This window comes from Engystomops pustulosus, chromosome 4 (genome assembly GCF_040894005.1).
Source record: "Engystomops pustulosus chromosome 4, aEngPut4.maternal, whole genome shotgun sequence".
NCBI lineage: Eukaryota > Metazoa > Chordata > Amphibia > Anura > Leptodactylidae > Engystomops > Engystomops pustulosus.
Genome location: NC_092414.1, coordinates 165,663,815 through 165,689,894, shown reverse-complemented (window position 1 = coordinate 165,689,894; position 26,080 = coordinate 165,663,815). Strand labels below are relative to the sequence as shown.

The following is a 26,080-nucleotide window of genomic DNA, read 5'->3' as shown; positions in this document are numbered from 1 at the left end:
CAAATGGTTCTGAGGGGCTCAAGGCTATCAATGGAGCTTGGACTAATTTGCATATTTTTAAAAACCTTTATTTAGGAGGTAAGTACACATTTATTTTTTTTAAACAGCCCGACCCAGTCTGGCCCTATATTATTTCTTAAACTCGGATAACTCCTTACTTAGTGACCATGGTTGATTTCGAACACTTGATCAATACATTCTTGGATATGACTCCCATTTGTAATACTATTCTTCTGTGTTTGTTCCATCCTGTTTTTGTCTCCCAGTTTTCAGTTTGTTGCAGGGAGGGAAAGTCAAACAGTTGTCACCTACCATTTTGGGTAGAAAAAGCATCAGGTAGGTGCCACCTGAGGAAGGGGGTGGGTTAACTTTATTGCTATCCTTCTGTGTTTGTCCAACCTTTCCATTTTGGTCCGTTCTCTTACAGCAGTAATACAATGACATTCAGTGCAAGTGAACCCAATTTCAGACACTCATTTGTTATTTCATTTTTTTTATTTTTACATTTAGGAATGAAAACCGCATAATAGAAGCAAGAGTATTTATTCACAGTATTAATTTAATGCCTATTATAAAATCTCTTATTTACAGCAAGATTATAAGATATAAATAAAGGTAGGTTACATTTGCCTGCATGAAAATACATATCTCTCTAAAAAAATTTACTTTTATGGCCAGTAGGGTTCTTTTGATGATAAGATAAGTAGTTGCATGAGATACACGACAGAAGAGATGGTCTAAAAAGAATTACTCCAGTCCCTCTTTATAAAAAACCTTGGGGGGGATTGATCAAAGCTTGTACCCAGTTTTCTTGCATACAAACCTTGAAATAGTTGCAATTCCTGGTGCAGGTCCAGAAGTTGTGACTATTTCAACCTTTTGACACCACTATGCCAAGTGGGATGGAGGGGTGTCAAGGGGGCTGTCCCCGGCCATGGAGGGCATTCCTGCCCTGCACCTGCTCCAGCACTGGGTCAGTTTATAGTGCAGTTCTACGAGAGGCAGGACCTGGCGTAGAATTACTCAACTGCACACCAGCCGCAAGATATATCAGGAGCTGGAGCCTCTGGATGTCTAGCAATATTTAGTTAACTTCCTCACAATCAAGTTTGATGGATGAGGACAGACTGAACATGACCTGCACAATTAGATCGTGCACAGTCGATGGAAATTCTTTGAAACCTAAGCAATACAGAAATGGAGATCTAGCCCAACATTGGTTTCTCAGTCGCTACAGAAAAGAGATTCATAGAAACCTGATGAATCTAATGACTAATCTAACAGAAGGAATCACGTCAGTATATATCACAGCTTTGAGGTATCACTTTTTACATATATCATTTTTACAGTACTTTGATCCACAAGCAGATCCTGTGGGTGGCACATTCAGTTTGTCAGCTTGTCAATGTTTTTATTCTTATGTTTTCAAGGAATTATTGCATCCTCAAACCATTGCTTAACGGCAGCTTTGTTCTCATGTACCCAGATGATATTAGCTTGCGTCTTCTCTATGGCTTGGTCCAAAGCACGAGATGCAGTGCCAAATCCAACATTGTTATCAGTATTAAACTGTTTAAATTGTATGAGCTGGAAAAAAAAACATAGATGTAGCAACATGCAAATAATTTAATTGGCCTGGGCTTTTTCGGGTTATCCCAGAAAATCAGTTTATTTACTATTTAAAATATTAAATTTCATTTAATCTGTCAAACTGCTAAAATATTGCTACTTACTTGCTGCAGCTCAAAATCGGTGGCAAATCTTCTGGTTACTCCATTAAGCAGATTACCAAAGGACATTCCAGCTCCAATTCTAACAAAAAACAAAGAATGAATGAACACGGATAAGAAAATGAATCACGCATATAATATAGGTGTAAATATATTTTAAAAGAATAAATAAGTTGTTTCATTTTCACTTGCAGACACTATGGAAAATTCACTAACACTGTAAAAATTTAAAGGGGTTGTCCACTTTAAACAAACAATTGATATGGTTTTGTGGGGAAAAGTTATACATTTTTCCAATATACTTTCTCTATCAATTACTCTTTGTTTTATAGATCTCTGTTATCTGTCCTGCTATAGAAAACTGTTGTGTTTACTTCCAGTGGTTAGAAATCTGTCCATGGTCATGTGATATCACACAGGTGCACAAGTTGTTAGTATCACATTGCTCTGATTACTTTCTGGGATAACAACGGCTTGTGCATCTGTGTGACATCACATGGCCATGGACAAGTGTCTATCCACTGGCAGTAAACATAGAAGCTTTCTATATCAGGACAGCAAGCAGAGATCTAGCAAAACCATGAGGAACTGATACAGAAAGTATATTTGAAAATTGTATAACTGTTTTGTATAGATCCAGTTGGATGGGTTTGAAGCCTAGAATATTGACTTAAGCCTAGAAAATATGACACTAGAAAAGTGAAAATAGTCTTAACTTACTCTTTAACAAGGGTTCCCCAGTTTGCTCTAATAAAGTCCCAGGTAAGAGCCTGGCCAATCACATTATTAGCAACATTGGTAATTGTGGACAGCATATCTTGTTTGCGGATTTTGCTGGCATCTAAGGAATATTCCAGGAGTCTGTGAATTGTAGATAGAAATTTATTATATGTATATTTTTATTTATATGAACATATGTGATACATGCATTATATTGCACATTTATTAGAAAAAAAATTGCACTTTTTAGCATTGAACTAACAAAAATACATAGGAGAATGCTTACTGCCTTATTAAAAGAGTTACACAGGTGTGTATTGATTGCTATATGGCTTTTTATACAGCATCTAGACCACTATTGTTTTCTCCTGTCTTTCTGTTTCTGTTCTATCTGTAAATGCTTATGGAATCTCCTTTTTAAAATGTCATTCTTTGCTTTGTATTGAATGATTTTGTTACTAAACATACTGCAATGAATACTATATCACACAGTATTTCTACTGCTTTTCTTACATTCTATTGTATTTATTGTGTTTACTAAAGATTTTCAATAAAAATGCAGTTAAATAAAAGAGTCAGCCATTGAAACCATTTGTGTTAACCTCTGTACAAATCCTCCCTTTTTTGGATCACTCTGAGACAAAATTTCTGGCCAGTCTATGTATCAGACATTACTGTGAGTGGTAAGCATAGCCTGTAGTGGCTTATCTGGGCAATAGCAGATGATTGCCGGACACACAATTAAATTCTACACAAAAGATGCATTTTTTCTGTGTGTTTCATCAAATTTCTAACCCCTCATTGTTTCTGTAAAATAGTCACCATCTTTTCTACATTTGCCCTTGCACAATAGCCTTTCAAAGTCCATCTGATTGATACCTGGCCCATCCAAAATCATACAGAGTGTCTTAGACTACTTGAGCACAATGGGGCACATTTACTTAGAACAGTGCAAACTGCACCTTATGCAGTGTATCTGTGTAGTGTGCAGAGGGTGCCGGATTTAGAATTTCTTGCGCCATTTCTTCATGTTTCTGGCACTCCCTGCACTGTCCCGACAGAGTGCACCAACTTATTTTTGGTGCACCTTTAACATGGGCCGTGAAACACAATTCTGCATTTTAAATCTGGTGCATGGTCTAACTGAGCACTGGAACGCCACCTAATTTGTATTGCATAATGCCTAGTGCAGCCACGCCACAAAAGGGTCACGCGTGGACACTTCTTAAATACCTGTGAAAGCAGTTTGCACCTAAACGAACGTGCAAAGTCCGACTTCAGAAATTCAAGAAAAACCATTAATCAGAGGAACAACACCAAAAAATTATCTAAAGATAGATAGCAGATCTGGGTTAAGTGAAATAGTGTTTCAAAGTGTGTTACAGACAGCAGGTCATGAAAGGGAATATCTCTCCATAAGGAAATTGCCTTTGTAGGACACTATATAGAGCCAAGTTACCCTTTGTAGCAAGGTATAGCACTTGAACAGAATTTTCTTACTGATCAGTAGGTTTAGATGCAGACAACCACCAAAGAAGCCAACTTGTGCTGACTATTAGAGCCAAAACATTTCACTTCCTTATTGGAGATGATCCTTTAGAAGGCTTTAAGATGAGATCTTAAAAAGTAAATGTCTCAGATTTTCCATTTCTATTACCTATTCAGGATCCAGGGTTCTCTACTACACGCCAGACCTGCTCGCAGTTTGTCAGCCTCTTGAGCATTAGTCGTTTTTGTGAACTCTTGCCATAAGAAATTCCATTCTTCTTCTCCCCCTACTGCTATGGCATTGCAATAAATGGTGGACCTCAGGTTTGGATGAATACTGTTTAAAGCATACACAGAAAATAACATTACTGAGTGTTATTAGGTTTACAGATACAAAGATTACTATATCACTATATTACTATATCATATGGTGGAAATGCTGCACAATATTTAGTGGTGCCTGCAGTCTATGTGTATATACATATCTATATTCTATACAACAAACAATGGACCTTATTGTCACGGCAGGGATTAGACTCAGAGGAAATATTTTACAAAACTGCCTTTGGGCAGTCAAGATTAACCCATATCCGGACAATTGAAAAAATAAAGTAAAACATCACTTTTATTAGGGATTCTTAAAAAAGATTGCACTATATTACAAGCTGTTGTGGCACAAACCACTAGATGCACAGGACAAACAGTGGATTAAAAGCACAGTGTGAACTGAGTCATAGGCAGTTTGCAGGTGGTCAGTGGTATGAAACGTGAGATAGTGGGCACAATACGGGGTCCATATCCACCTATAATAATTGCTATAAGTCCACTATTGGCCAGATAAAGAGGACTGTCCTAAGCAGTATTGTCTGCTACAGTAATGTATCTTATTGTATGGATTAGAGCCCTAAAATGACCACCTAGACCATGAATAATAGTGTTGCCTGTACTGCCCCAGCAGGGGCCGCTGTGGTAGCAGGCTGTATTGTTATAAATACTGTATGGAGATCCTAGTCCTATCGTTAGAGATATAGTGGACTGAACGGTCTAGGTGTGATCTAGGTCTGACACTATCTATCCCTATTGCAACTGATGGTATTATAATTATTGCCACTGCCTGCCTAAGATTCTACCACACTGCTGATTAAAATTTTCCAAACATTAGGGGGGCTAATGTTTGGAAAATTTTAATCAGCAGTGTGGTAGAATCTTAGGCAGGCAGTGGCAATAATTATAATACCATCAGTTGCAATAGGGATAGATAGTGTCAGACCTAGATCACACCTAGACCGTTCAGTCCACTATATCTCTAACGATAGGACTAGGATCTCCATACAGTATTTATAACAATACAGCCTGCTACCACAGCGGCCCCTGCTGGGGCAGTACAGGCAACACTATTATTCATGGTCTAGGTGGTCATTTTAGGGCTCTAATCCATACAATAAGATACATTACTGTAGCAGACAATACTGCTTAGGACAGTCCTCTTTATCTGGCCAATAGTGGACTTATAGCAATTATTATAGGTGGATATGGACCCCGTATTGTGCCCACTATCTCACGTTTCATACCACTGACCACCTGCAAACTGCCTATGACTCAGTTCACACTGTGCTTTTAATCCACTGTTTGTCCTGTGCATCTAGTGGTTTGTGCCACAACAGCTTGTAATATAGTGCAATCTTTTTTAAGAATCCCTAATAAAAGTGATGTTTTACTTTATTTTTTCAATTGTCCGGATATGGGTTAATCTTGACTGCCCAAAGGCAGTTTTGTAAAATATATACATATCTGTCACATTACAACAGTGTAATTACATAGTCACATAGAACAATGGGAATGAGGGCCCTGCTCATAAGAGCTTGCAATCTATGAGATAAATTGATTACAGATATCCTATGTCAATGGTATATGTGACTAAAAGGTGTCGCTTTTTACATCAATTATTGAATATAAAATAGATGATTTACATAAAAAGCATGCAATATTCAAATATTGTCTGGATGCACTGCATTTGTTTATTGAATTCTGGACATTTTGTCAATATGAGACCCATAATTGTGAGGAACTTTAGAGGTGGATTAAATGTATATGATGCACTTTAAATCCAGACCATGGACTATGCATGAAATGCAACATTTAATCCTATATTTCAATTACCAGGTTTTTTTTAGCACAAGATATACTACTTGTTAAGCCTATACATACCCATTAACTCCTCCAGTCCTCCAATCGTTAAAGAGACTTAAGGCCAGTGCTCCACATTCTTGGATTCCATAACTACAAGCCGTACTGACTGCATTGATTTCATTGTATCTGTAGGTAAAAATAGAATAAAGTGGAAAATATTATAATTAATAGAATTAAAATACCAAATGTTAGATCAGATCAGTTAGCCTTATGTTATTATATCTGACGCCAAACTGCATGAAACATGTTTCATCCTCTTCTAGTAAAAGCATTGGCAGAATACAATAGACACTGTGCTGTATGTAATATTTGTACTTTTATTTTGTTTTATCATTGGTTTCGAAAAGTCAGTTAATGAGGACCTGTCACCAGATTTTGACCACCCTGAGTAACTATTGCCTGCCGATAAAGGGTTACAAGTCCTCCCTATATCAAATAAAATGATCTGCCAATGTACCTTAATTACAGACATTTTTCTGATATGCAAAATAGCTTTTCTGACTCATGTCTGATCTTTGTGACTCTTCTCTCTCTCAGGTTGCCAGTGAACAACACCCCATTATTGTGACTGACGTCTCTGTGTTTTTTCAAATCACTGCTTTGCCTTCTTGTACTTAGGGACCGTCTGCTAATATTCAACTACAGACATATAAAGCTCTATGGACGCAAGGTAAATATTGGGGGATATTTATCATAAGACGGTACTTGTGCCCCCTGCTGCATATTCGCAGCTGGATACATTAAGAGGCTTCCACTTCTTGATGTATATTGCAGGCTGCCGTCATTGTTTGTTCTACGCCTGGCACTTCCAAGCGCAGTCCGTGACTTTTCAAATGTAACAGTAACGCCCCACGACGGCCCAATCCTGGCCGGTCACGCCCTTCAGTGGCGTGAAGGTGGCAGACTGGGGCAAATAATCGCAAGTGCTAGCAATAAGCTAGCATTTGCATTTATTTCAGGGCCTCTGTGCAAAGTCAGGTCCTGATAAATATGCCCTGTTGTGTCAATTTTTTTACACACTGCCATGTTTTACATTCATGACATGTGACCAGAGTGACCTCATCGCAGGTCCTTTAGCCTTCTAAGAATAGCAAACTGTACACCATGTATGTGATCACAAGAAATCACAGCAGCCTCCATGGAAGATGGAGAGGAATGGAAGTCCATGAAGACCGCTTTGACTTCATGTGGTCACATACATACATGTGGTACAGTTTGCTTTTGTTAAGAGGCTAAAGGACCTGCAATGATGTTACTCTGGTCACATGGCATGAACTGTAACCAGTAATAAGGCATGAGGAGTTTTATATGGGAGGTTCCGGATGAGAAGGACACAAACTCTTTGATGTCAGGAAATATAAGATAAAAGGTGATTTATGTAAATGTAAGCGAAACAATTTTAGTTGAAAGAAGGGGGCAGCTAGTAAATAGGGATCTATAGGAACCTGTCCCTGGTTGTATTTGTACAAATGTGGTGATAGGTTCCCTTTAAGTTCCTAACCTAATTGTAGAGAGAATGCATTAAAATTTTGGTTAGAAATGAAGTTTTATAACAATTGTACTTACTGTTCTGTTAAAGTTTCAGGTCTATCCTTCCAGTTATTTGTCTTTTGTTTAAAATATTCATATAAAGGTGTAACCTGCTGCTTTAAGTAAGCCTGTGGAAGATATTTATTAAAATCAGTTTTTTATTGTGTAGTGTAATCAAATTGTAAACAATAGAGCATAAAAAGACATTTGTGATACTTAGTGGAAAATGATGGTTTATCTCTAAGAAAAAATGGCAAAATGGACCTCTGAAAACCTGGCTATACAAGGTTGTGAATCCAGACACTTTGGAGTAGGTATGCACTACTGCCTTTGCTAAAAACAACATAAATTACCAACCTAATCCATGTGAACTTGAACCTTTTTTTAGCTACAATTCATAAATCTAACATGCTATACATTTTACTTTGGTAACAGAAAAAAGGCTATGCTGTTTTACCTTCATTGGTCCGTACACATCAGAGCGATCAAACATCTGTGTATAGTAACTGAGACCATTGAGAGCGGCCTGCCAAGGCATGTACTCCACATCGTTCACAAGAAATTTAGTTGTTTCTAGTGCTTTTGTAGTTTGTATTATCTGGGCTCTGGAAAAAACAAGAAAATGAAAAGCCCTTCTTACACTGCAGTAGATACATAATCCTTTACACTGTTCTTTTTAATGTACTGCACATTTCTCTTTCCATATTGATGGCTTAGTGGGTTGACTTTAATAATGTACCATCAAAGCTGTGACCAATCTGCTGCTTCCCTTACAGTCCTCTAGCAAAATCAATATCGTGGTAAGACTATTACATGATTCCTATGCTCCTTTCTGTTATTGGCTTCTTTAAAGTAGTGGTCCCCAACCTTTTTTTAGCCAGGGACAGGCTGTGAGAATAAATTTTCTCCAGGGACTGGTGGTTGGGTGTTGGGGTCTGTGGTCTATGTATGTTTGCGCATCCCATCATAACTCCTGGAGAACCCAGCTTATATTGTCCCATTTCCTGAAGAAGCACCCCCACTTATATTGTCCCCTTTTCTGTTTGATGCTTCACCTGCTTCCATTTTCCCCTTTCCTGCAGCATGCCCTCCTTCCGTGTCTCTTTTCTTGTAACTACCCCTCCCATGTCCCTTTCCTGTAGCTGTCCCTTCCCCGACTTCCAATGTCCCTTTTCCTGTAGCTTCCTCCCTCCGATGTCCCCTTTCCTGCAGCGTGTTCCCTTTCCTGCAGGAGGGGAACGTGATTTAGGAACGATTTATAGCAGAAAGAAAGGACGTACGGGGAAAATAACCATTTTAATTATTAAGTAAGATTACTATAATCATCTGCACAACCTTCAACTTGACGACTGTATAGGTTTCAAGGTTTGTCTCATAATTAAACATAATATATGAGCACAGTAACTGAGACAAGTGGCATAATAAAAGTCCATTACTCACCTGGCTAAATTAAAGGCATCATCAATGATCTGGGCTCTGTTGATAACAGGTATGGCCTGTAAAAGCAAGAATTGTGTTCTATAACTTAATTTGTTTGTCTGATTGTAAATACCTAGCAATCATTTATAGAAAACTATCAATTTCTATCTCTTAAGCTTAATCTAAGTCAGAATGCCACTATATCATACCAGGTACCAATAAAACTGTGCTGACAATGGTAACAAAATTTAGTTATTCTATATTAATCCTGGTGCCAACTGATATTAAAAATGGGCAATACTTTATGATAGTGATTTGTTTCTAAAAGATTTATATTAGACTTATTTCAAACAACCAATTCAAGACAGATACCAGTAAGTGCTTTTTCAAACTTTAATGACTTTGTTGATCATGGATAGCTATTTAATTCATTGGGGGTCAATTATCTTTATTTTTCTTCCTGTTTTTCCTGTCTTTTTTGTGACATTTTTTGACGCATTGCAATTTTTGCATCTTTTTGGGGACATTTGTTTTTCGTCAGTAAGACACATTTATCTTCTATTCCAAATGTGCTAAATGTCGCAAATGACATTTATCATTTCAAATTGTCTCCAATTTGCGACATTTTTTGGCACAAAAAACTCCAGACTAAACCATACTTATGGAAAGAAGTTACTTGCGATATTTGTGCAACATTTTTAAGATCTATGTCAATTTATGATTAAAAGCCCAATATGTTTCTTGTGAAACAGTATTGAAAATTTTAGCATCTTCATTGGCTTCAGGTCCTCTTATATATATATCTGTAATACAGAGGTTGTGTGTGTTTTTCTCATTAAACATTGTTTTTTAGACACATCTGGTTTGTCCTCCCCAATAATACTGATAATACTCACACTTAGATCACGATCCAGTTGCATGAACAATCTGTTCCAGTTTCCATCATCATAGTTGACCCTGTAGTATCCAGTTACATTTATGTTTGCAAGCAGCCAGTTGTCTCCAGATAATTGAAATGACGAATTTGTGTCTGAAATGCATCAAAATATTAGATAAGGCCTCATTACATTACAGTAAAAAAAGGGCCTTGTGCTGTGTGTATTTGTAGGGGACACCTACAATAAATACAATACATTCGTTGGATCCATTCAGAAGTGTTTTCTTTTATTTTTGTCTATTTTCCGTAGATTATAGTCTTTGAGAATCCAGAAGAAATTTGACTTTTTAGACTACAATGATCTGACCTTGTTAAGTTGTGGATGCAGCTTTGCTGTAAAAAGTTTAAAAGGCTCAGTGCCTCACAGCGCAGGATTTAAGGACTGCCCTGGTGTTAATAAAAATGCTCCATGGAGCAGTTGGGAGACATATACATTCTTCTATTATACTTTGTGCAGGACCCATCTATTGAGTTTCAATGGTGGGATTTGTTCCTCCAGAGATCAGGAATACTTCACCAGACTATGGAACTGCAGCAGGAAGCCATAGTACAGCCAAGTAGGTGAGCCGTAAGCTTTTGGCACTCATTAAAATCTGCACAATCTGCACATCTCCACAAGAAATCATAGTTCTACTAACGCATTAGATCAAAAAAATTAAAGGTGTTGGCCATTTTCTACATATATTTGATATTTTTGGTGTCATAAAATTTTTGGTGTTATAAAATTTTCTAATGCACTTTCTGTATCAATACCTGTGGATAAACAGCGGTCCATGGTCATGTGATGTCACATAGGTGCACGGCTCGTAATATCTCTGGTCATGTGATATCACAGAGGTGCATGGCTCATTATATCACAGAGAATAAAAGGAAATAAACAATGAAGCTTCCTAGTGAATGACAGCTGAAACTGGACTACCCCTTTAACATATGGCAGCATATAAACAATATCTAATAATCTGTGCTGACACTGCAATATACACTCACCGGCCACTTTATTAGGTACACCTGTCCAACTGCTTGTTAACACTTAATTTCTTATCAGCCAATCACATGGCGGCAACTCAGTGCATTTAGGCATGTAGACATGGTCAAGACAATCTCCTGCAGTTCAAACTGAGCATCAGTATGGGGAAGAAAGGTGATTTGAGTGCCTTTGAACGTGGCATGGTTGTTGGTGCCAGAAGGGCTGGTCTGAGTATTTCAGAAACTGCTGATCTACTGGGATTTTCACACACAACCATCTCTAGGGTTTACAGAGAATGGTCCGAAAAAGAAAAAACATCCAGTGAGCGGCAGTTCTGTGGGCGGAAATGCCTTGTTGATGCCAGAGGTCAGAGGAGAATGGGCAGACTGGTTTCAGCTGATAGAAAGGCAACAGTGACTCAAATCGCCACCCATTACAACCAAGGTAGGCAGAAGAGCATCTCTGAATGCACAGTACATCGAACTTTGAGGCAGATGGGCTACAGCAGCAGAAGACCACACCGGGTGCCACTCCTTTCAGCTAAGACCTGGAAACTGAGGCTACAATTTGCACAAGCTCATCGAAATTGGACAGTAGAAGATTGGAAAAACGTTGCCTGGTCTGATGAGTCTAGATTTCTGCTGCGACATTCGGATGGTAGGGTCAGAATTTGGCGTCAACAGCATGAAAGCATGGATCCATCCTGCCTTGTATCAACGGTTCAGGCTGGTGGTGGTGGTGTCATGGTGTGGGGAATATTTTCTTGTCCCTCTTTGGGCCCCTTGGTACCAATTGAGCATCTTTGCAACGCCACAGCCTACCTGAGTATTGTTGCTGACCATGTCCATCCCTTTATGACCACAATGTACCCAACATCTGATGGCTACTTTCAGCAGGATAATGCGCCATGTCATAAAGCTGGAATCATCTCAGACTGGTTTCTTGAACATGACAATGAGTTCACTGTACTCAAATGGCCACCACAGTCACCAGATCTCAATCCAATAGAGCATCTTTGGGATGTGGTGGAACGGGAGATTCGCATCATGGATGTGCAGCTGACAAATCTGCGGCAAAATCTCAGAGGAATGCTTCCAGCACCTTGTTGAATCTATGCCACGAAGAATTGAGGCAGTTCTGAAGGCAAAAGGGGGTCCAACCCGTTACTAGCATGGTGTACCTAATAAAGTGGCCGGTGAGTGTATAGAGCTGAAAAAGCATTACTTATTATTGTCTTACCTCTTTCTTTTGTCAGCCAATAATTTCCTGATCCAGATTCTCTGGTGATGTATGTGATAGGAACTTGCCAAATGTAGCTGAAATAGGTGAAAAATAAAGTTTTACATAAAGCTGGGAACACACAGAGAATGTGCACAACGTATTCAGACACAATAAACTGCTATTTAGAATGAAAAGAAGACAGAAACAGTCTCATCAGGGTGTTGCCAGGAGAAGGTGAGTTACTGCAATGACTCAATGATGGCAAAAAATTTTAGGGCAGATTTATCATTAACATGTTTCTTAATCCAGTTTTTTTGGAGTGCTCTTTTGGTATATTTCTATGTCTGATTTATTATTGTTCACTGCATAGAAAAATTTCACTTTTATCCAACTAAAAGCTAAGAAAGCCTAACAGTTCATGCAGCATCACCCATTTTTTTCATTCTGTGGACCCAACAGGATATAGCACAGATCTGATATTGGTAACTGATATCACCAGATCCCAGCTATACAAGTAAGAGCCGTTTAACATTATACTGTGATCAGTCCGAGTGCTGCACCATGTACTGATATTGTTATAGGTTGCACAGAGTTCTTATTTCCTTGATATGTAGAAGAGCTGACTGTCCAAAAAGGTCAATCCTTAGATGAACCCTGTACTTGCGTGAGGCAGGAACGGAATATGCATGTGTTCTCTTTATTCTTATCCCATATTTCTTATTTCCATATTCATTTAATGGGATGATTATATCATCTACATGATATATTTTACATTTATTACTTGCCTACAAAATACACTTACTTAAAAGGAGATACAGCAGTGACTGTTGAGTTTGGATCTAAAAGAAAGTGCTTCTGTGTTACGGATCCATCTAATGTACTTATTGTCACCACTGGGAAACCCATCTGCAAGACCCATGTGTTCATGATATTTTCAATAGAATCTGGAAGCCAGACTGCATTAGTTTCATTGTCATAGACCTAGAACAGAAAACAGAAGGAGATTAATTTGAAACTAAATAATTTATAAGTGCATTGAGAAATGCTCTTAGATGCCTAAGAAGATCTCTCAGATATTCACCAGAACAGGCAAGTCTACTGCAGCTAGCACTGACCACTACTTCACTATTTATATATTTTTATTGGTACCATTAACTTCAGTATGGAAGTGGTTTGTCTCATGACAATAACTGCTTTTCATATGCTAATTTATGTGAATAATCTGGAAGACCCAACATTATATGAATTGAGAACAGGTTGCAAGCAAAGGGTAAAAACTTTTTCAAATACTACTTTGAGTCATCATAGCTTGCTGGCTGTACACATGCCTCTTAATACATCTGTAAAACAATGCAAATATTTTTTTACTGAAGGAAATGTGCTAGCATTTTTTAATTTTCTTTTTTAAAAGAGCATGCCCTAGCCAGAACTGTTTTTCACGGGTACCTCATAAGAGGAAGATTAATTAGAAGTGTCCGTGGTGAAGCTGTTCTAATTTCTCAGAGCTCAGCTTTTATTTTCCCAAAGCCGTTTATAAAATGAATGCTGAGCTCTGATTGGTTGCCGTGAACAACTAGAACAGTTTTACCTCAGGCACTTCTAATAAATCTCCCCCACAGACTTTTGTTCTTGAGGATCAGTGTAAGGCCCCATCCAAACTGTCGAGGCGACGTATATCTGGTCACAAATTTGCACTGTTATAGCACTATTTTGTTCCGAGTCATGGCCACAAAAAAGATGAGCATGCTCTACCTTCTATAGAGAGAGGAGGGGTGAGCCGCACCCAGATCCAGCACACCTTCCATATGCCCACCCGGGGCATACATTCATGTGAATGCAGTCTAAAACAGATGCCAAACTGGTTCAAATTAATGTGCAGGTAGCCTAAGACTGGGAACATGCGGCTGCCATTAATACTTGCAATTTCCTGCCCAGTTGTTATATTGGATATACTAATGTATCCTATGGCAAATAACAGGAAACCACAAGTCTTAGCATCTGACTAAAATCTGTGAATAGAACTGTCAGAGATTGAGTGTCAAACTAAACTTACCTCTTGTAAGGAATCCCACAGATTTTTATACACTGTATTGTCATATTCATATTTTTTAAGATAGGCCTAGAGAAAAAGGAAGATCATTAGGATAATAGGGACATCTGAATTATCAGGTTTTATACATATAATAGTGAATGGACACCAAGACTTAATGTCATACGTACAATCCATATCAAATCAGAGACTTTCTGTTCTATATTTTGGATACAGTATATAAAGGCTGTATGTTCCATGCAGATTTTGGTACAGGAAATCAGCATTGTAATATAGTGCCTGCTTAATATATGTGATATACAAAATCCCATTCACATGCTGGATGAAATGCTGAGGTTGAGCTCTGCCCCCTGCTGCAGCAAAAAATGGTTTTAGTTGGTTACTGCCACATCTATGACTAAGGACCTTATTGGTCAGAAACGTGTAAGAAGATGCTTTTTTCTGCACTTATGTGTTAATATCTGTAACTTGCTGTCACCATGTTTGAATAAAGGTTTCAAGATTCCCGGTGAAACAAAAAGTGCCGACCTCATCTCTTCTGAAGTTTATGTTTTTGGTTACTGCCACAGTCAAAGTACTGCAGTAGACCTCACCCTTTTTACTAGCATTTCCTCATACTTTTCTTGTGCAGCTAACTGGATACCAGTGCGGCTGCGCAAAGAAATAGCAATACTTGCAAACAGCCGGCTGTCTGTGGATAAGTCGACAGGACAAGGGGAAATATTGAGACATGGAGGCATGCAGAGATTACGACACAGCGGAGCCAAGAGGTGCTCCAGTGACGTAGGCTGGAGAGCGTCAGGCTTGTTTGCATATTTTTAAAAAGTAATTTTTATGAGAATCCGGGCATTCTCAGTCTACTCAAAAAAGTAGAGGCCATAATGAGCAAGAAAGTAAGTGCTGACTATCATCAGTAAATCTGATGTCAGTAGATGTCATTTAAGCTTTATTTTTCAAGATGTCTTACACATTAGTACTACATTTCAATCTGTTTTCAGTACTTCACAATTGATGAATTTATCTATCTCAGATCTGTAGTGGCCAGATTCCTCATAAATCATAAGGAGGCTTCTGCACTTCAGATTGTGTCACTAGACCTGAGATTGACTACAGTGGAGACTATGACCCACATTTACTAAAAACAGTGCAGTATGTACTATGTGCAGTTTGCCTGTGTAGTGTGCAGAGTGCGCCAGATTCAGGATTTCTGGCGCACGTTATTCAGGATTTCTGGTTGCACTGCCCGACAGAGTGTAACACTTGTTTTTGGTGCACCTTCAACATAAGAGAGTCACGAGTGACACAAATGTGCCGCACGAGCAGTTTGAACATAAAAGAATGTGTAAAGTCTGCCAGAAAACTGGTGCATGGCCCTTAATAAATGTGCCCCTATAAGTAGCTTTATTCAAGACTCTCTAACACTAAGAATTATAGGCTGAAAAAAGTGTCAAAAATGGCATAAATCTCCATTGCATTGTTTGACCATTCAAAAACAATACTCTAAAGAAACAGATGCAAACTAAGGACAAATGGTGACACATCACATTAAAATCTTATTGAAAAAAGGGGGCATTTATCTGTAGAAACTATAGACATTGGGTAAATTCGGCTGCCTTTTCATGGCACCTATGACAATTCTTACCTACTTGCAAATAGTTTCATTTGAGGTATGTCATTTGCTCTAGATTGATAAATGAAGGCACAACATGCAGAGCTCCTTTAGAACCAAAGTTATAGGATTGACAGTTGTTACTTACTTGAAGTCCCTTTACAAAAAGGTCTTCTGTCAGAAATGAGGACAACATCCGAATAACAGAGGCCCCCTAAAATAAAAGCAGCAGGAAAGAAAAGCTGATTACCGTTTTCTTAAAGGTTCTTAAAGGATTAATTTGATCATCAACTAACTTGTTGCATTTGAGGTAAAACCTTATAACCTAAACAAAGGACAAAGGCTAATGAACCCCTCATCATCAGCATTTTTCTATTGAAAATCTGTGATCTTAATGCTGTAAATTTTTTGTGTACGCCTGTAATGAGCATTCGGCCTTGTGAAGCTGGCCATGAGACATTGCAGACACGCTCATGGTGAACCGCAATCTTCATTTACAATATACATATAAAGAAAGGTAGACAGATTTCTTCCAATTTAGTCAACTTCTCCCTTATTGTTTTACTGATTTTGGCATAGAAAATGGCATTATATATAATTCCAGCTTTTAACAGTCAAAGTCAAAAGTAGATAGAAAAGATTGAGGAAAACATTAGTCGATAATTCATAATGTTTCTTCTTTTTGGAAATCTGATGACTTTGGAGCATAAAACTGCCTACAAAACTGCTTGAGTATTTACAGTCTAATGACAGGTTTAGAGATTTGTGAAGTCCTAGCTATCCCTTAGTAGCTTTAAACTAATAGGAATTTTAGTAAAGTAGCAAAAATAGATAAAAAGTATAGTTAGGGGTCATCATAGTAGATAAGGTAGATAAAGTATAATATTGCAGTTTTTATCCAGAAGAAGGCACAAAAAGGCCAGCAAAAGTGATGCCAATTGGCCCAATTTGAGGTTTAGATTTCATCTTTCAGTTATGTGTGTCCTGGATTTTGAAGCTGAAGTTGCATTCATATGTTCTATTTGTAACTGCTATGTAAATGCAATAGCAATAGCGTTTACACTGTGTTAATATTGAGTTGACATTGTGTTTACATAAACAAAAATGTCACTGTAAATGTTAAGGCAACGGGAACAAACGTGTGAAAGCAGCCTTGGTCTTTGGCTGTAGCTGCACATAGTCTTCAGGTTGGCTTTGCTGCAGGAGGATAAATGTGACTGGCAAGTTCAAGCATGTCTGCAATACAACATTTTCATTTACCTTACTGTAAGTGATGGAATCAAAAAGTGCACTTATTTCTGAGGGACTGTTCACATCTTCTTCCTTAGAAGTGAGTGGATGAGAAGATGCTAAAGCATCAACACCCATTACTCTGTGTATGTCGGAAAGCACTGTCAGATCTTTCTGTAATTGTCAAAAACAAAACACCATTAATAAGTATATAACAAAAAAGCAAACCCAGAAGTTGATGTCTGTGTATTGTTGTATTCTAAGAGGTATCAACGATATGTATACATGAAATATTATTATAGACAACGGCATGAAGTATAGTTGTTATTATTATATTTTAATTTTTTTTTTTGCAGACCCTAAGAGACAAGTAGCAAACCCAATGTTTTTTAAGGATGAAACAAGCTTGTAAAATAAAAAATGGCTCAACCCATTATTGTATAAAGGGCCTGGTGTTTATTTTCCCTTTTAACAATTCATTGTCATCTTTGGGACAATTACCTATTCATGTGTTTATTAAAATCACAATAGTTTTTCTCTTTTCTTGGTCAAGGTTGGTATATTACATTTTTACAAATAGTACTAAACTCTGGTGGGCTTATAATCCTCTCGGACACATAAAAGTAAAATGTTATAACAATATAACTAAGTATTTGAATGTAGATGCGAGAGCTACAAAGGTAGAGGGATACCAAGGGGATAGTCCCAAAGTTGAGCTTTCTTTTTCTAACCCTTGTGGTGTTCCCCAATCAGATATTAATCACCTACCCTGTGGTGTACCATTGGACAGGTGATAAATATCTGATAGGCCCAACACCTGGGGCCACACTACTACTTTTACCTGAAGTGGGAGGTCCTAATCCAATCATTAGCCTTACTGGACAATGACAATGAGATCTATAAATTAAGTCGTTGCCAGCATGCAGCTGGCTGCTCCATACAAAGTTTATGGTTATTACAGAGATAGGCGGTACAGTGCTTGGCTACATCTGTCATACTGACTTTGTATTGGTTTCTACCCACTAATCATCACCTTTTCACTGGGGACTGTGAATAGGTAATACATGTTGATTGTTGTCAAACTTACAATAAAGTAATCTCTATTTTTGCTCTTTTCATTATCTTACTACAAGACGGTCTTAACCTACTATGTTCCAGGTGGGCTCTGCATAATCAGCTCCCAAATATTCCACGTAAGAGGCAAAACCTTCATTCAACCAGAGATCATTCCACCATCGAATTGTAACAAGGTTTCCAAACCACTACAACAGCAGAAGATAAAACATTGTTAGCACATTGTGTGAAGAAGATCATCTTACTACACATATAAGGGATAGCCTTTGTACACTGCCCTTGTAAAGGCAGGATCTAACCTTGACGGATAGATTCAGACCCCTCCACTCAGGATAGGACCCACCTAGAAACCAGTAACTGGCTTATTGATATCTCACTTCTGAATCACAGTAAGAGATTTGATTTACAAGCTTTTGTTGGATGTCAGTTTAAAGACTTTGGTATGTAAACTGGTATTTGCTTTAATACGCTTTTAACAGTGATAGTCCTAAACCTTCGGTTATTATGGTCTAACAGTAGAAGTGAGGTGTTTTTAATTGAACTTAATAAAGACATATGTTTTAATAGTTAAGGAGTAAAGGAAATATAATTGCTTATCAATAACCTAGGTTAAAGTGAAGTTTAGAAATATTTTGCTGCACTTTTTTGTGACAAAATGTGGTGCATCCTGTGGCATAACGTTTGAACTTGCTTGGGAAGTGGAGGCTGGAAAAGGAGGTTGTGGCCTAAAATTCTGGGTTAAAGTAAGTCAACTAATTGCACCTGAGTTATTGTCCTCCATCACCGACAGTGTTAAAATATTCAGGGCCTTAACTATTAGTACATGTGTGAAACCTTATCTGGTGAACCTTATCTTAAATGGCACTTTCCTAATACAGGCAGTCCCCGTGTTACATACAAGATAGGGTCCATAGGTTTGTTCTAAAGTTGAATTTGTATGTAAGTCGGAACTGTATATTTTATAATTGTAGATCCAGACAAAAAATTTTTTTGCCCCAGTGACAATTGGAGTTTCAAAATTTTTTGCTGTATTTGGACCATGGATTAACAATAAAACTTCATTACAGACACCTTACAGCTGATCATTGCAGTTTGGGACTATAGTAAAGCATCCAGAGAGCTTCAGCAGAGGTCTTTAACTATGGGTCGTCTGTAAGTCGGGTGTCCTTAAGTAGGGGACTGCCTGTATATGAAAATAGTTTTGATTGTTTCCCTCTTTCATCAGAGAATTGATAATTTTTAATATAGGTAATAACGATACAGAGTAAAATTTAAACACTATTAAACTCACCATGTGTGCAAGCTCATGGGCAATTACAGTGAGCACCCTCTCCTTGTTACCAATGGAAGATTCCTGAGAATCCCAAAGGAGTGCATTCTCTCGGTATGTTATAAGTCCCCAGTTCTCCATGGCACCCGCACTGAAGTCTGGGAGAGCTACCTGGTCTAAAGTAGAGACATAGAGACATTATTGTTAAAGAACAAATTATAGCACATCAGTCAATATACAGTTAGGCATCTAATATATATATATATATATACATATATATATATATATATATATATATATATACTGGGGCACTGCATACATTATGTAGGACAGATGCACATGATCCACCTATGCACCATTCACCTCTATGGGACTTAGATGTCCCAGATGTCCCTTAGAAGTGAAAAGATCCCAGATCAAGCACCCAAATATCCCAGCAATTTTCCCTTCAGCAAAATCATGTTCTTATTTATGACAAACATTGTCTCCTTTTGCATTGGAAACCAAGAAGAAATCAAGAAAACTTTCTTTGATCCATATGCCTCCAGTCCTTCATATAAACCAGTTTACGGTTGAGAAAGAATTATAATTGCATATCCTGTATAAGGCCAGTATATTGCATCAGAGATTGTAAGCCATAACCACTGTGATTCCATAGGGTATAATGGGAGGGATGCCAGCTTACAGTGCCAGCATATGATCAAAATCCCTGCCAAATATATTAGGAGAATCCAGCCTCCTGGTAGCATGGGGGCAATAGTCAGGTGCATCATGCTCCTGGTTCAGTTCAACACCAGGTGCTGCCTGGCATCGTCTCGTCCCCCACCAAAGTGGGGTAGGTGGCAGAATAAGTGCAATTCTCCGCTCTGCAGCGGGAATTGTGGCTAAATCACAGCTTATACGAGCTGTGACAAATCCCCCCCCACAATGTTTTTTACCAATTCCAGGCTGGTATCACCCAGAAAATCAACTTTAAAGCAAAATGTAAAGTGATTGTATAAAGTCAGGGAAATGCAGGGAGTTTAGTACTGAAATTAAGCTCTACTTGCTTCAGAACGCTCCCTTCACTGTAATTGATTTTCTTGCATCCAGGGGCATGTTGAATGGTGTTTTATTAGCCTAGTTTATAAGATTCTCTTTTACAAGGACATTATACTCATCCCCACTTCACCACCATCTCTTTCAATATACTTATATAAATATATATAAACCAACAAATCTCAAAAATGGATCAATACTTCACAAGTTACACTCAAATATACAAAAAACCTGAAAAACATTCATATAATTCCCATATCCAAGCATTAAAATATACATTCAATTCAATATTTTGTAAAAGATTTATATTATCGTTAAAGGTTACAGACGATGAACCCGCTCATGATATAGTATCAGTGAAAATGGTGGGCTGGTAATCTGGGATATACCAGAAATATTATCCCACTCTGAGTGAATTGGAAGTCAGTTAGGTTCAGTCTGGAGTATATGTAATGTGATAGACAGGATATAGTGATGTATCTTTTATTCATAGAATCAATAATTCCAGTGACTAGAAGGTAGTGAGTAGAGACAGCCGCAAATCTTATACTTACCTGATTTTGGCAGTGGATAAGAGGCGTTATAATAGTTCTCAAAAAAATCCAGGATTTTCTCTGTGACACTCAGTGCATACTCTCCTTGCTTCTCTACCTCAATTGCTTTCTTACGGCCCCAGATTTTAACCTGTACATAATTATAATTTAGTATAAATTGAATATGTAATATATATATATATATATATATATATATATATATATATATACCAGTTTTTATCCAGTACTGATTTTACTGTCAGTAAATTAAAATAAGTCCTCGTTTGTCCAGCTAGGTTCATTAGGGGATAAATTATCTTAGAGGTTTTTTTTTCTCTCTTATATTTGTGACTTTTTTCAGCGCAGTTGCATATTAGTGGCAAAATTTGTGACTTTTCACTCGCCTAACAAAGTTAGCTGCACAAGAATTTTTCAGTGTTGTGTCTGATACATCTTTCAAACCCAGATGTGAATGCATAAAAAAGTCACAATTTTGGGAGTGGGCCGGTGTGGTGCGTCACTGTCCCTGCACCGGTGCACTCGCTGTTGCTGGCGACATAAAAGTCGCTGGCTGGGTTTATTTCTACGCTGGGCCCTGCCCGCCTATGATAAATGTGCCCCTTTAACTCTATTTAAATCAATGATTTTACAAATGTTTTGTGCAGATTTTGATTTTTCTACTAGACATAGGATTGAGCAGCTCAGCTCTCTGTTTTGGCTCATTTGTTGTATGCATGTTGTATTGTGCTGCGTGTCCCGGTTATAATGACTCGCCTTAACACTAAAAATCTTTTATGATGTTAAATACTTTTGTGTAAATACTCAGTGCTATATATGTTTATTAATTTCTCTTGCACAAAGGTGTCTTTTATAGAATGTATTACTTTCAATATACCGTATTTGGGGCACCTTACTCTAGCCGACTTCAGATTAATACTAGCAAAGTATGCTCCTGTCTTTGTAGGTTTCACCCCTTTGGTGTTGTATATTTATTGCAAATTGATGTTGAAAAGCAGATTTTTTGCTTAATAAAAAGATACTTACCCTTTCGTTCCCAACGTAACTAAACTGAGAAACTATAAAGGCCACCAGATATGTCGACATTTTCGGGGACTCTGCATATTTTGTGACATTCCATGTTTCACCATCTATTTCTGTAGTTGTCACATCTGAAACATGAAAATATTTGTCAAATGATGTTAATTAAATGAAAAACATTCTATGATGTATGGCTGTAAATGTATTTTTGAGGCTTTATAGAAATGTATTGATTTTAGCACAAATGACTAGAAAAGTACACATTATAATGATTGCAGAGCTGAATTAAAAAACTCCTGGGCAGGGTCAGTTTTATTAAATAAGGTTTGTTTTACTTACATATGTCTATAAAGCAAACACTATGAACACATAGGGTAGCATTTATGAACAACTTTCAAATGGAAAACATTTCTTTTCTCCTTGCTGCGCCTCTTGTGTCTCATTTATCAAGTGTCAGAGCCACAATTTTGGTGGCTTTCCAATGCTCACAACTTGTTTTTTTCTTGGGCGCACAATTGTGGCAACGCTTGTGAATTTGACACTTTTCCAGCACTTCTAATTTTTCCACTCATTTTTTGGCGCACATGTACACCTGCCAAAAGCAGGTCTACAGAGTTCTATTTCACCTTCATGAATGGGGAGAAAGCTCTATACCTTTGTCTTCATGCAACAATTAATGAATCCCTTTCACCACAATCTTACATCTCACTGAACATTATAGCATGTTTCCTGCACCACAATTCATGGGCCATAGTGGTAACTATATATTCCATAAGATCAGCATACAGGATGAAGTTTAACCCATGCTGTATTAAAGAGGTTTTCTTTAAATTGGTAAAATAGAAAAAAATACTGATGCTCACCTCTCCTGAGGGTTCCCCCTAATCCAGCAGTGGCATACAAACACACCTTTCCACCACTTTTTTGTCCCTTTTTACAATTATTAATATTTTAATGAAGATTTATCCTAACCAGTAATAGCCCCTCCTACATTTAAGCATCAGAATTGTACATATTATGATTGCCGTACTAGTTATCTCTTCCTTCCCTTTTTATTGTTTGGGAAAGTAATTGTACAACATACATTTTCCAACAGGGTTTTTTGTGCATTGCAGTTAAACAAGAAAAACCTATATAAATTGTAGCGTAAAACATATATGAAGCCCAACTGAGTTATTTTATCAACGGTTCTAAATATTTCTCATAAAAAGAAACACTTACCTATAATATCCATGTTTGACAGTGCCACATAATCCGACTTGTGTCTGAGGGTGATGTTGAACGTCGCTTTCCATTCCGGCTCATCAAAACAGGGGAAGGCCTTCCTGGCATCAGGGGCCTGCATTTGTGTAGTAGCGATGATCCTGTCATCAAAAGGATAATGTATTGCTCAATGACCAATGTACAGTTAAAAAGAACAGTTTCACAAAAGATAAATATGGTCTTCTTATATGTCAGGATAGACGGTGTATCAAACAATTTGAAAATTATTCATGAGATACCTATTGGTTGACAACTAGCTTGACAAATCACCCAATAAACATTAGTGTGACATTTGAAACCCATAACTATAAAATTATTACATTTTTACACCAACATGGTCAACATTGAACCGACTGGTTCTAATTTAGATTTAAGTCAAAATAAGAATAAGTACGGTAATGATGGAAAATCACCATAAACTTAAAAACAGAGTAAATATATTGACATCAATAGAATCATATTTAATAAACTAATACATTAAAAAGTTGGTATATCCTACCTCACTTCAAGGACTGACACAGGTCAGATAAATAGAAATTACAGAAAAATATTGTGTATAAACATGAAAATAAAGTGTAAATGTAAGAAAACAGTGTAATTCCTCCTATAGATTATGATCAAGGTTCATACACAATGGGTAAATATGAAAGGTTACACATGTAATTCATTTGGTAATAAAGTGCTTAAAGGGGTTATCCGGGTTTAAAAATCTTTTTATGGCCGGGCTGGGGAGGGATAGTTAAACATAATAAACATGAACTTACCTCCTCCGGCGCCGCCGATGTCCCGCGCCGCGGTCACTTCGATCCGTGCCCCTGTAAACAAACAGGGGCACGGAAGCCGCGCACAGGGAGCTTCCGGTCCGCGTTGTGGACGGCTCCTCCCATCCGTCCCTATCTCTCAGCGTTGTAAGCGCTGGGAGATGGTGCGCATGGGAGCATCCGGCTGGCCGCAAGCTCCCTGTGCGCCGGTGTAATGAAACCGGCGCACGGAGAAGACGGGACATCGGCAGCACCGGAGGAGGTAAGTACATTTTTATTATGTTTAAATAGCCCACCCCAGCCCGGCCATAAAATTTTTTTTAAACCCGGATAACCCCTTTAAGAATTCAGGCTATGTAGAAGTCCATATTTTTGATAAAGGTAAAACCTTTTCTGCAAACATACAAAAGATGAACAGCACCGTAGTAAAATGTTTTTCAAAATGTAGCCGTACCACTTCTAAATTCTAAATCACAACCTACAGATATTACATTGCATTAAAGAAACACCACTCCAACCAAAAGAATGAAAAGAAAAGGCAATACATTTGAGATTATGAATCTAATTTACTGATTGACTCTTTCGTTTTTGAAAGTTTCTGAGATTTTTGGGAAATTTATGACTGTTTTTTTTTTTGCCTAAGACAGGCACCCTTCAGAGTTCAGCATTGTCTAGTTTTCCGCAGATATCATCTGAACCAAAGAAGTTACAAATTTTGGTGCAAATTTACACTTGAACCCTAGCAATCATACAAATTAGATTACTGCTGTTTTTCATTATTGGAGACTTTTTACAACTTTTATGTTAAAAAGTTACACATTTACGAAAGAGCTTAGCTCCTCAAACAAACATGCATTAATACGGAAAAAAAGTAAGACACATCTGATGAGCACAAAAGTAAAAAAAAAAGACATGCACAAAGTCATACGTATGATACATGTGCCCCATTGCCTGTTGGGAGAAACTTTTGTGCAATTTAAAAGCAGCACTAATCTCCTACTGGTAGTATACAAATAATTAGTAGATGAAGAGATTGATATTTTATATGTAACTTACTTGTTCACACCGTCTTCTACATATTCGCTTCGGTAAAATCCAGCCAGATCATCTGCCAGTTCTCCCACAAACTTTGTGTGAAGTGTATATTTTGATCCAGGACTTAGATGTTCATTGAGTTGCAATACTAAAAAATGTGTCTTTTCTACAAAAAAATGCTTATTTATGTTTATTTTACCGCCAGCTTCATCTGTGAGGACGGGATCTTCAGTATAATTGAGTTTGTTGCTGTGGATAATGACGTGTTGTGTAGCAACATTACACGTGAAATGGGCTTTGCTTTCCCCATGAAAGACGTAAAGCCCTTGAGCATTTTGTATTAAAACAGGTCTAAGGTCAATATCATAGTGATCTGGTACAAGGTTTTTTGGAAGCCGATATTGATCCCATATTTCATTAGATGCCGGAGTTGTACTTGCAGGTTTTACTGTTGATGTAGCTGTAGTCGTGGTCGTAGTTCCTGTAGCTCTGGTGGTGGGGGTAGTGGTGGCTGTTGATGTAGTTCCTGTAGCTCTGGTGGTGGGAGCAATTGTGATAGTCGTTGATGTTGTTCCTCCATTTTCTACCTTATTGTTGGACTTCTCATTTGAATAAACAACTGCTAGAGCAATTATTGTGGCCACTGCAGCTATGGCAAAGAAGATGGCGACCAAGGCCACAAGCTTACTAATGAAGAAGCCTTTAGCCATTGTGCCAGGAGGTGCCACAGGAACACAGAATTCCAATGCTGTTCTTTATATACCTCCTCACAATTCAGAGGTAGGAGCTTGTACTTCAGTTCTGTTAATTCGTAAAAGTTTAACTAGTTGGGGCAAAGGTTGCAAATCAGTCAATTAAATTGTCTGTCCAAATCTTCTGTACTTGACCTCTACTTTTACATCAGTCTGTTAATATATAGCTGGTATGCCTAATACACCTACAGAAAAAAAGATAACATTTGCTCCAGCCAGATATAT

General features: G+C 37.8%; 1 protein-coding gene across 1 annotated transcript; it reads right to left on the bottom strand.

The window, feature by feature from the left end:
• Positions 1 to 499: 499 nt before the first annotated feature.
• Positions 500 to 25,872, bottom strand: LOC140127595 (aminopeptidase N-like). Its single transcript, XM_072148459.1, has 20 exons — positions 25,125 to 25,872; positions 23,266 to 23,408; positions 22,051 to 22,175; positions 21,028 to 21,157; positions 19,457 to 19,611; positions 18,240 to 18,353; positions 17,122 to 17,265; positions 16,010 to 16,075; positions 14,256 to 14,321; positions 13,005 to 13,183; positions 12,221 to 12,297; positions 9,974 to 10,107; positions 9,099 to 9,154; positions 8,116 to 8,263; positions 7,695 to 7,786; positions 6,147 to 6,254; positions 4,108 to 4,275; positions 2,451 to 2,591; positions 1,734 to 1,812; positions 500 to 1,587 (listed from the first exon to the last, which is right to left on the bottom strand). Exons 1-20 carry the CDS (start codon positions 25,811 to 25,813, stop codon positions 1,426 to 1,428), a joined length of 2,976 nt encoding a protein of 991 aa, XP_072004560.1. The 5' UTR covers positions 25,814 to 25,872; the 3' UTR covers positions 500 to 1,425.
• Between the last annotated feature and the right edge of the window lie 208 nt (positions 25,873 to 26,080).